This window comes from Microcaecilia unicolor, chromosome 11, assembly GCF_901765095.1.
Source record: "Microcaecilia unicolor chromosome 11, aMicUni1.1, whole genome shotgun sequence".
NCBI lineage: Eukaryota > Metazoa > Chordata > Amphibia > Gymnophiona > Siphonopidae > Microcaecilia > Microcaecilia unicolor.
The window spans coordinates 207,190,566-207,202,760 of NC_044041.1; the positions used below are offsets into that span (position 1 = coordinate 207,190,566).

Consider the following 12,195-nt stretch of genomic DNA (forward strand, 5'->3'; position numbering starts at 1 on the left):
TGATTTTCTGACTGTTCTCTAGAAGTATCCCCCCACCCCCACCCCCGTGCAGTGTTCCTGAGATACTCTTTGGCCAATGTGACCTGGAGAAACCTGCTTTATCTGGACATTCTGGATTCCTGGCTCAAGCGGGGTTGATGGCTCGGCGGGTGATTTTGCTTCTCTGGCTGGCTTGGTATCCAGGATATGACGTCTCCCCAGGGTTACCGATTCCAGAGAATCTGGGAGTGCTTCTAGCAAAACACTGACTCCGAGAATGTGAAGTTGCTTGCTCAATTAATCATCCTAAGTTGTTTTGCACAGTTTATGGTTTGTTTCCTATTGTTCCGGGTGGGATTAGGGTGGAGTTTCTCTCATATTTTTCTGCAATCTTCTCTGCTCCAATTCTTTACTGTTCTTTTAATTTTTATTTTATTTAAGTACTTATATACCACCTGTACCTACAATTTTCTTTTTCCGATACTGTCCCAATGGGCTCACAATCTAGTATTATATTGTACCCGGGGCAATGGAGGGCTAAATGACTTACCCAGGGTCACACAGAGCTGCAGAGGGAATTGAACTGGTTCCCCAGGATCTCAACCCACTGTTGACTGTTAGGTAGGGTTACCATATGTCCTCTTTTTGGACTTCTTCAGATATGTCCTGCATGATTTTTAATTTTTAGGGAAATCTCCTTTTTTTTTTCTTTTATGTGCTATGACCAACATACCTACCCACATAATGAGAGACCCCATCTGTGGCCTATTAGTCAATGAGGGTACTAAAAAGAGGGAAAGGTATTGTTGATCTGTTTCCCTGCTGGTTGAATCTGTCACAGGAATTTTGTTTGAGCTGCACAACTTTAAGCATATGTCATGCAAAGATATCCCAGAAGCCAGACAAAGTTGTTGAGGGATACGCAGTCTTCTGATAAGTACGCTTAGGCTCAGACTCAGTCAAACTCAAATCCTGAAGTTTTGTAAGTAAGTCACTGTTTGATGTATGTTCATTAACTAAAGGCTATGATTAAATATTTCTTTACCAAAGGTAGTGACCATTTTTATTTTCTTTGGTCTCTTTTTTTATCTCCGCAAATATGGTAACCCTACCGTTATGCAGCAGCGAGAATTGAACCCAGTTTACCAGGTCCGCAAGGCATTGCATTAACAATTAGGCCACTCCTCCAGTGCTTGCTTTCATATTGATTTGAACATAAAATCTGCCGGTTTTGATTTTATTTGAAAGAGGAAGGAAGCTCGTGAAAGCCTCTGGGCACCAGTGGTGAGGAACCAATGTGTGGGAGTCTGAACAAAACCAAAAGTGGAAGCACACATTGGCACCTGTTTTAAGTGAAAAAAAGATATGAAAAGCTTATATTTAAGGAGCAGAAGAACAGCACTGATGTGTGCCTGAACTTTGGGTTTGAATGGATATTGCTTACCAGAAAACTCTTGTACGCATGTCCATTGCGCTGCATGCATTTAATTTGCATGCTGTTAACACTAGTTTTCTGTGCTGTTCAGCAGTATTTTCCATTATCATAGCATAGTTCTGAGCATCAGCCCATGTCCACTTTGGTCAGCGCACTGAAGCATTTTCTCAGCTTCTGAGGTGGTGGGAAAATTCGAGGCCCAGGATGTACATGAATATGGATTCTTGGGTCACACTGCAGGTTTTGAAGACCACATTTTTGTGTTCAGTTCAACAGGGAAATTGATGTCGCTCTTGGTCCTCTGCTGGTGACTCATCTGCAGAGAGGCTTCTCCCAGCAGAACATCATCAGAGTGCTGGAGAAGGAGAGAAGGCCTAGTGTAGAACAAGGCAGAAAGAAAATGCGAGGGGGAGGAGGGCTCTCATTTGGGAAGAATAAAGGACAGATTTGCTTAGTACTTGGCTGGGATCCATATAACAGGGGCCACCTTAAATTCATGATCTGAGGGACAGACACATGGAACCAGTTCTGGGTTTAGCCTTGTCTCCAGTAAGTAATCTGGTTTAACCATACGCAAATATTGTATCACAGAAGGAAAGAAGGTTTCAGGAGACTGAACAGATATTTGTTTTGTTTAAAAAGGAAAAAGTGCTGTCCCCTTTAATGCCACTCTCTTCTCTGCCTCCTTCTCCAATCACGTGCTTTGTGTGACTCAGTGGACCTTTGCTGTTCCACTTGTTAGCCAGCAGGAGTCATTAAAATATCAAGAGCCCTTCGCCCTCACTCTTGAAGCCCAAGCGCTGAACAGCACTGAAGGATGAGGGGGATTCCCTATGCCACAGGCTGACCCAATCCCCTTTCTCTAAATTTTGTAATCGAAGCAGATTTAGTAATAAGGACTCCCTTGTAAACTGGAATGGGGGACAGAGAGAAAAATAAGGATTCGGTGAGGAGCTTCCCACATATCCAACAATTTCTAAGTCTTTGGCATTGGTGTTAGAAATAATTCTTGAAATATATAAAGGCACTTTCCACCCATTTTCTCTCTGTCCTGGACCATCACAATTGTCCTGTTAACCTTGTGATTCTGACAGGCAGATGATTCTAATGGACCTGCAATGCTATCACTCACATTCTCTATTTCCACGAGAACTGACTGTTTTTTTTCCACCTTCCTCTCTGATTGCAGTTGGCACTAACCCCGAGGATGACCAGAAGCTAAGTGTCCAGTACAAGGCTAATAATGGCCAGCAGGACAATGTCTTCTTCCCTAGTGTCCATCTGCCACACTTGGAGGAGATCCACATTCAAGCACAACAAGGCCTCAAGTCTTTGCAGCACCAAGGTAAGTGTGACCTCCGATGCTCCACATGGAAGTTTATTCCAATTGAGTTAAGCCGTATATCTAATTTGGGAATAGCTGAGAAAAGCTGTGGTGGTCTGGATATATACTAATATTTTGCTTACTGAGATGTGAGCCAGATCTATGCTAACTACTGCTTTTTGCACTGTATTGTATAACTGCTAAAATTGTAAATTGCCTAGAACCTTGACTTTGGCAAGCAGTATATAAAGTCAATAGATCAAATCTGAATGCCTAAGCTGTAGGGGAGCCTCAGCTCTCTGAGCTCCTTGGTCACAGCTGGGTCTTGGCTTCCCCAGGTTTGAGTTCCTGGGACATAACTGGGCTTGTTAATGAATTACCTCAGGGTCTCGGAGCTGTAAACAACTTCAGATGCATAGCAGGAACCATTCAGGGCAATTCTAAGTGAACTGGTTCTCAACACACATGGGCATTGCAGGGCACCAGCCTAAAGGGACACACTGACTCGAAAAAGTACTACTACTATTTAGCATTTCTATAGCGCTACAAGGCATACGCAGCGCTGCACAAACATAGAAGAAAGACAGTCCCTGCTCAAAGAGCTTACAATCTAGTAGACAAAAAATAAATAAAGTAAGCAAATCAAATCAATTAATGTGAACGGGAAGGAGGAGAGGAGGGTAGGTGGAGGCGAGTGGTGACAAGTGGTTACGAGTCAAAAGCAATGTTAAAGAGGTGGGCTTTCAGTCTCGATTTAAAGGTGGCCAAGGATGGGGCAAGACGTAGGGGCTCAGGAAGTTTATTCCAGGCGTAGGGTGCAGCGAGACCGAAGGCGCGAAGTCTGGAGTTGGCAGTAGTGGAGAAGGGAACAGATAAGAAGGATTTATCCATGGAGTGGAGTGCACGGGAAGGGGTGTAGGGAAGGACGAGTGTGGAGAGATACTGGGGAGCAGCAGAGTGAATACATTTATAGGTTAGTAGAAGAAGTTTGAACAGGATGCGAAAACGGATAGGGAGCCAGTGAAGGGTCTTGAGGAGAGGGGTAGTATGAGTAAAGCGACCCTGGCGGAAGATGAGACGGGCAGCAGAGTTTTGAACCGACTGGAGAGGGGAGAGGTGACTAAGTGGGAGGCCAGCAAGAAGCAGATTGCAGTAGTCTAAACAAGAGGTGACAAGGGTGTGGATGAGGGTTTTGGTAGAGTGCTCGGAAAGAAAGGGGCGGATTTTACGGATGTTGTAAAGAAAGAAACGACAGGTCTTGGCGGTCTGCTGGATATGAGCAGAGAAGGAGAGAGAAGAGTCAAAGAAGAGTAGATATTTATCTACAGCTGCGATACAGTGGCAAATCTTTGAACAGGAGTAACAGAAACGCAGCTGCAGGTCCGCCATGTGGGCTGAACTTGGTCTTTCAGACCTGCAATGGGAGGGACAGCCTGGAGCATGCAAAAATAAGTTCAGCTTTGTCCCCTAGAACATCTACAGCTATGAACTGAAGATGTCGTTTGTAATTCAGAGCTGTGACGGCTGTTGGATACTCTTGGATGGATGCAGCAGCAAGGACCTGTAGCTCATCCTGCCGAGGGCCACTGATGCTCTAAAGCTGTAGACATGTATGTGAGATGGGCAATGCAGCCTTCAGCCATGCCTCCATTCCCATTTCTATCAAAACCTAAGGTGCAAGAAAAGATAAAAATCACATTCATTCCTGCTCAGCATTTCTCTTTCCTTCGACTGATCCTAAGCGTGTTGTGTTGTATAATTTCAAGAGCTACTTCAGACACACAGCATGACACAGACACTCTATGCCGTGATTGGTGGAGTTTTCTGTGAGCTGGATAAAGGGCTGGATCAGGGCCATTGGTTACTGGAAGATGGTAGCTGCTATTGTGGCGACCCCTGCTGGCCACTTTGTACCATGAAGGTGCTGGCCGTGTGCCCTGAATCTCTCAGGCATTCGCTCCAGGGAAGGGAGGTTTGAAAATGTAAAATAATTGTGTTTGTGTGTATAAAAATTATTTCAGCCACGTGAATGTTACTATCACTACAGCTAGAAGCAATTCATAGAGCTTACATTAAAGAAATAAAATGTACAATTGTCATTGAAGTCAGAGCACAGAATGGAGAAGCATGCAAGTCTCTGGTGGTTGGTCTTGATTCATGTCTTAAGCAGTAACACCACTTCTCTCTCAGCACGCTTGCAGAATGCAATAAACTCCTTGAAACCAACTCCCAGGCTCTCACTGCTCTTTGTCTTGCAGAAAAGCAAAAGCAGAACAGACATGGACCAGAGCCGGCAGACAATGACAGCCTGCAAGTGAGTGATCTGTGTGTGTCCCTGCGGCACAGTTAGGGATGGACTGACCATAACCGGGCAAAGCCACAGAGTCTGGGGGAGCCCAGTGCCTCTCTTCCCCCCCCCCTCTGCACACTACAGCCCCCCCCCCCCCCCAAGCCTACTTTGTAGGGCTCTGGTGGTCTAGTGGCCTCTTCGGGGGCAGGAAAGAACCCCCACTCTTTCGTGCCCGCTGTGGTCCTCTGTCCAGCACTGCTGTCTTTTCAAAATAGCTGCCGAGACTCATGAGACTGCCATAGGATGTCTCGACAGCCATTCAGAAGAATCGGCGGTGGGCAGGAAGAGTGGGATTCTTTCCTGCCCCCCCCCCCCCCGAAGAGGTGACTAGACTACCAGAACTCTGAAAGGTAGGGGAGGGGGGACAGTAGTGTGCAGGGGGGTGCTGGAAACAAAGGAGGGGGTGCAGCAGCAGCAGCCCAATGGCCCTTTCTGCCTGGGGGCCCAGTACACAGCTGAGATGATATGAAAGGGGTTATTACAGGTAAATGGGAACCAGCTGAGATATGGGGATTTATAAAAAGAACACAAAAAGTGCATATGTTTAATTCACCTACTATGCATTAATCACGGGGTAGTTTTAAGTAATGGGGATGCGGATTAGGACTGAACGTATTTATCTAACATTTCGCCTGCATGTGTGTGTGTATATGGATGAGAGAGAATCTAGGATCTAGAGAAACTGAACCGCTCTCATTCACTCTCTGTCTTCTTTCCCGCAGTCTGATATGTTCTTGGCAGACAGTGACTCTTTCCGTAGCAGAGCCCAATCCTGCACCACAGATACAGCCTCAGATGATGTGCTTTCAGTCCGATCCGAGATGATCCAACGGATAGGTATCAGCTTACAGCACAATAATGAGTAGGAGGGAGGGTGCAAGCGTTGTTTACAGGCGCTAAGTCTCACACACGTAAAATGGATACTGCCAGGCTGAACATTTGCTGCAGGTCTCCGCCTTTGTCATTCCATTTCATCAAGCAGATCAATCCATAGACTGGTGGGTTGTGTCCATCTACCAGCAGGTGGAGATAGAGAACATACTATGGATTGATCTGCTATGATTAATGGAAAGAAAATTATCAGGTATGATACATAATTTTACCATGTAAAGAATGTACAGTGGCTACCTGCCTTCAGTTCTGAAACTAAGATGCACTCCCCTCTGCGAAAAAAAAAAGATTTCATCCAAGTCTTGTCTTCAAGGGAACAATACTTCTTAAGACACTCACTGGCAAGATTAAAAATAAACAAAAAAAAATCTATGTAGCAAATTTTCATATCAGGCTCATTTTTTCTTTAACTATTACCTAAAACTTGCATGGCAACTCTCCCTCTGTAGTTTGGACCTGGGGGTATCTGTATCTATATGCCTAAAATGTACACTCTTGAACAGCAAAAATCGTCTGAGTCCAGGCAGGGTCCTTTTCAAACTCTTTGATCTAGCCAGTTCACTCATTAATGAGCCAATTTGATCAGTCTGAAAAGTGCTCTCTTTATTCTCTGCTTCTGGCAGTACTATAGGGAACTGACCCATTTACTGTGGTCCCAGGCTTCCCGACCTCCCAGGGCAGGTGTTTGGGCCCCAAGTTCCTTAGGCGTGTAACAAATGCAATACAGAAACATGGTTTTGTCTCGGACACCTATGATCTGTTTATTTATTTCTGGGAATAAATGTCATTCTTTGGTTTTGAAACAGGCTCCACCTTCAGACCTCATGATGCCGCCAAACCTTCAGTGAAGCCAGGGAAGAAGAGAAAGGAGAGGAGGACAACGGTGGCTGGAGTCCCTCAGCACATTCAGAAGGAGCTGGGTAAGAAGCAGGGGCTATAGGCCTGCTTACAAAAAAAACAAACAAAAAAATAACCTCAGTTGCTCAATGGTAGGACTGGCCCTCGTAAGAAACAAGAGGGGAGTTTGGGTTTATGAGCGGAGCTGGTATTGAGGGATTATCGGGGAGAGGGGCAGCAGCTATGAAAGTTGGGGGACTGCGCAGACATGATATTGGGGATGTAATGGGGGTGAGTAGGAGGGATTGCAAAGTAGAGGCAGTGTCAATATTATGGATCTTAGCAACCTGGTGGTTGAGGAGACCTGGATGAACTTCTGACCCTAAACAATAACAGTATCCACCTCTTTGTTTCTTCCAGGCTTATCTAAGAACCGAGCTTCCCGCCTAGGGGTCATGGATTTGTTTCCAAGAGATGGGGGACTGAAGGATGAGTTAACATGCAGGAAAGGGGCATCTAAGCCAGCCCTCCTGGTGAATAGTAATGGGAAGTTGAATCCAGAAGTGGTTTACATTCCAACCATCAATGGGGATATGCAGTCAGTTGGGACTCCCAAGGAAGAAGGTACTCGCATTTCTCTTCGAACTCTGGAGGCCAGCTCTGCGACAAAAGATATGGACTCAGACAGCACTCTCCAGCAGCACATTGAGAAGGTGTACTATGATGACACATTCCTAGGCAGAAAGACCAGTCTAAAGCTGTCTCCACTCGCTAGGCCAAAATCATTGGCAGTGCCTGGCATGACCACCAACACTGGCCACAGTGAGTTAATGAGCCCTGTAATGTCCATCTCTCCTCAGGGTACATACATGTCAAAGATTATTCCTAATGCAATCTTGCCACCACTGGTAGACGTCATTGCTCTGAGCAGGAATAGTGTTAGGACACTAAGTCGGTGTAGCCTGTCTACAGCAAGCCCCGCTTCACTGCGCCACTGCTACAGTCATCAACATTCCTCTTCCAGTGAGACCTGGAGTCACTCCCAATCCACAGAAACCATTATGTCCAACACCTCCACAATCTCTTCTCAGGGAGGGTCTGGAGCCATTGTCATTGGCCAAACAGGGCCCAAGGATAGCAGGGTCCCTGAACCTGCAGCAGACCAGGTCAGCCTTTCCAGCTCTGTAAACTCCAGAGTTAATGGTTGTGTTACCCCGAACAGTCTAGGGCTTCCGGTTGTGCCTTCAGAGACAAGAGGGAGGGTATCTCCTGCCTACAGTGTCAGCAGCACAGTGGACAGCTCTGATACAATGAGTATCACTAGTGATAGGTCCTCCATCCGCAGTGTTTCCTTGCGCAAATCCAAGAAGCCTCCAGCTCCTCCCAAGAGGAGCTATTCGCTACAGAAGCAGAAGGAGCTGGGGTTACCTCCCCAGCCAGAGCAGCATAAGTTCAATACTACTGCCACTGGGAAAGGTGGTGATCCATGGGTTCAATGGCAGGAGAATCATAGCCCCGTTGAAGGTGAAGAGGTTTTCTTGCCAGGCTCACTAAAAGAAAAAAGCCAGGGGTATTCTGCTGCTGTCCAAACTTTGGGAAACAACCAAAGTACAAGCAGTCCTATCTCTGCTCGTCTTCTCAGGCAAAGAAATGAGATAACTGCGAAGGATGCACAACTTTCCTCTAGTGCTGCTTCAGAACAGACAGACAACTCTCCAGGCAGGTCAGAGCGCACAATGTCGCCCTCTAGTGGCTACTCCAGCCAAAGTGGCACACCTACTCTCCCAACCAAAGGACTGATCAACTACCCTTCCTCCCCCCTCAACAGAAAGTCCCAACCTGTAAAGCCCGCAAGGTTAGGGTCTCTGAGATCTACTGATGTTTCTGTGTCCTCATCTCTGACATCCTTATCTTCCTCTACCTCTGATTCAGTTCCTCAGGAAGCAGCAACAACCACAACCAAAGCACAGAGCATCTCCCCAGTCAGTGCAGCACCCGTCCCTAGCGGAAGCACCTCCACAGTCAGTTCCTCTAAGGCAGAGCTGTTAGCAAGGTTTGTAATTCCACCCCATCCAAAAGTGCCAGCTCCCCTTTGTCCTCCACCTTCCAAACCTAGGCATAAAATTCTTGCTCTACCTGCCTCTGCTGCTTCCATCTGTGTTAATCCCAGTCCTAGCATTCCCATTCCCGCCTCTGCTGCCAGTTCTACTGTTCCAGCTCATACCATTTCCATTTTGCACCAACCTAATTCTAGCAAAGCTGGCGAGGAGCCTTCTGCACTGATGAGGGTTAGTAACTCCCCTCCTCCATCCCCTCCACCTTCTCACCATCCTCCCCCGCCACAGCCTGTGAAAAATATAGACTCTCCTACAAATGACTTGGTCTCTTCTTCTGGGCTCTCAACAGCTGCGTCAGACCCTTTGTGGCCACTACCACCACCACCCCCGCCTCTGGCCCTGTGTGAGCCAGACCTGTCTATGGCAGACTTCCCTCCCCCAGATGATGTTGATTTCTCAGCACTTCCCCCACCTCCCCCCATACAGTCAGAAGCCACCACTTCACTTCTTTCAGCTGTTCCTCAGGAGTCTGCAGCTGTAGCGCCATTACAGTCTACTGGGACATTCAGTTCAGCAGCAGTAAGTCATAGTACTGGGACATCCTTGTCTTTCTCTGCCAAAGTGTCATCCAGAATTCATCAACAGACACCATCAAATTCATCATATATACAAAGTGAAATGGGTCAAGCAGTGCAATCAAAGCCCTCGCTGGTGCCAACCTCAAGCCCTGTGTCTGTCACCCGAAAACCTCTTCCCAGTGCCTTGGTGGTACCGCTACCTACTGAAGCTTCTCCAGTTGATCCAACCACCATAACACCTCCACTCACGTCTGAAGAGCCAGATGCTTCTGTTGTCCATGTAGCTGTGTCTTCCCCAGCTAATGCTGAGCTACATCAAAGCTGTCAAAAGACAGAAAGCATTTCTGGCACAAACTCTAAAACAGAGGCTGTATGTCAAGGCAAAAGAAACCCAGTACAGAAGGAGGATGCCAGTTTACCCCTCGTCACCCCATCACTGCTACAGATGGTACGACTGCGCTCTGTCCACTTGGAAACCAACAGGCAGCTAACAGACCAAACCAGACCTGTGGAAAATGGTGACATGAAATCAGGTCATTCTGTCCCTCAGAAACCCATCCGGAAGTCACTATCACTGAGATCCCCTCCTGCCAAAGACACAGTGCCTTCTACTCCACCACCTGATGCTGTCAGCCTGAAAGCATCCACCTTTTCTCCCAAGGAGACACAGGGGCCTCCAGTAACTCCATCTGAAAAGGCCTCTGAGGCCTCACTGACTGTTTTGGGCCACACGATTTCCAGTTCAGAGTCTGTTGAGATTAAAGATGGCCAGACCTCTCCTATTCATAAATCCCCTGCCTCCACAGCCAGCTTCATCTTTGCCAAGAGTCCCAAAAAGATTGTTATCGAATCTTCTTCAGCGCCTGAAGCACATGCAGACTTAAAGAAAAACTTAGTGGCTGAGCTGATGTCTTATTCTGGCCCTCGGACTGCGACTCCAGTAATAAAACAGCAAGCCAGTGCCGGCAAACCACAAGTGCAAAGAAAACCCAGCAAGGTCCCGCCTCCTGTAGCCCGGAAGCCTTCACAGGGGCAGCCCTGGTCTCCTTCCAGTTCACAGCCACAGCCAGACCTCTTTGTGCCTGATGCTAAAACCAAACCTTCATCACAGGAAGAAGCCAGGACTCCCCAGGGCTGTTCTGTCTACACAGACACAATGGTCGAGAATGGTAGAGCGACGCAACTGGCAGGCCAGGAGCCTCTGCCCCAGTCTCACCCTGCACAAGGTAAGACCAATAGGATAGAGACAGGTAACGCTGTCTGGGTATGTGGAGGCTCACAGATTTTAGTTGTTAAGTGAATGCCTGTCTTTAGGGGCTGTTGGTCAACACTTGTAGCGCTTTCCTACAGGAGCAGGCATCTCCTGCTCCCCCCCCCCCCCCCCAGCGATAAGCGGAAGTCTTGTGATTTTGTTAATTTATATGCATCAAGGTGATTCTATTAGTCTGTAGAGGCGAACGTGGCTTTCTGCCTGCAGGGATATTCCTTTGCTGCTGCTTTGCCTCCCTCATTCAGATCAGTGCTATTTAGATGGCAGTGAAGCAGAGGCAGGGCACCAGTTCTGGAAAGAGCCCCTGCAGATGCAGCTTTGCAGTGCCTAATGGCTTACCTCACAGGAAATTTGGTAGCTAATAGGATCTTCTGTCTCCTTCACAGAGAAGCAGAAGGTGGAAGATGCAGGGCACTGAGGTGCAACGCTCCCGTGTCCATCGGCTAAACGTAACTCAGGGAGCCCTGAGCAGCTTCCAGAAGAGCAGAGACCTAAAGACTCACTTCAAGGAATGAAGCAGCCTTAGCCTCTCTTGTGGCCAGAACATTTATGCAGCTTTGGTGTTTTGGGTTTCACGTTCATATTGGAGGATTTTTTATTTTTAAACTTTAAAACAGAAGGTCCAGTTGGAGATGCCGGCTGTTCTCTGCATCGCAGGGGGCCCTCTGCTGGTGAGACAGGATCTTTACAGGCAAGGCCATGCTTTGCTCTCAGTCCAGTAGAGAACGTTGCAAGGTTTGTCATGCTGGATGGCCAATACAATATTCTGTTTTCTATTTGCTTTAGTTTTGGTTAAATATTGTAATATGTTTGGGAGATAAGCCTGTAATCACACAGCAGAAACCTTTCTAAGCACTTTTAAAAGAAACCTCTGCTTTCTTATCCATCTTATAAATCCACTGTCTCCTGGTAGGCAAATTGATCCAGCATGATGAGAGTTAGGGAAGCCTCCATGGAATTCACTATTAATAAACAATCAGATGCAGTGGCAGTTGGTAACAGGCTCAGGAGGATGTGGTGGACATATGGGATTTCAAAGGGCTAGACGATGGCTCAGTCTGTCTCCTTAGACCTGGCCTTTGCATGGTGGCAGGTGTCCCCACTCCATTGGTGTTGGATCAGGCCACCTTCATGTTGCTTCTGCAGGTCACTTGAACTGGAAGATAATTACAAGTTACAGGGAACCCCTAAGTGTGGAATCCAGATCCTCTATGGCTGAGCACAAGGTGCTGTGGGTGTTTATGTATGCAGCGCACAGGAAGGCAGCCTGTGGCTCAGTCTTTGTACAGCACTTAGGCAAATCAGAGTTGATCCAGTGACCAAATTAAAGCTTGTTATAGCTTTATTTATCATGAATATAAAAACGCTTTATCTTTGTCAAGTTGGGAAGCAAATAGAATTTAATGCACAGTCTTTGTTTCAAAGTGTAAGACGTCTACCTGTAAATAAAGCTGGTTATCACCTTGATTCTGCT

The 12,195-nt window shown here is 46.9% G+C and overlaps 1 protein-coding gene across 1 annotated transcript in view; it reads left to right on the top strand.

Moving 5' to 3' along the window:
* KIAA1522 (KIAA1522 ortholog) overlaps window positions 1–12,188 on the top strand; it is a 55,675-nt gene extending 43,487 nt beyond the window's left edge. The window contains exons 2-7 of the mRNA XM_030217715.1: window positions 2,604–2,759; window positions 4,997–5,052; window positions 5,811–5,925; window positions 6,786–6,899; window positions 7,237–10,677; window positions 11,108–12,188. Of these exons, the coding sequence (XP_030073575.1) occupies window positions 2,604–2,759; window positions 4,997–5,052; window positions 5,811–5,925; window positions 6,786–6,899; window positions 7,237–10,677; window positions 11,108–11,139 (3,914 nt within the window). The 3' untranslated portion in view covers window positions 11,140–12,188. The remainder of the gene's footprint in view (window positions 1–2,603; window positions 2,760–4,996; window positions 5,053–5,810; window positions 5,926–6,785; window positions 6,900–7,236; window positions 10,678–11,107) is intronic.
* The last annotated feature ends 7 nt before the right edge of the window (window positions 12,189–12,195 follow it).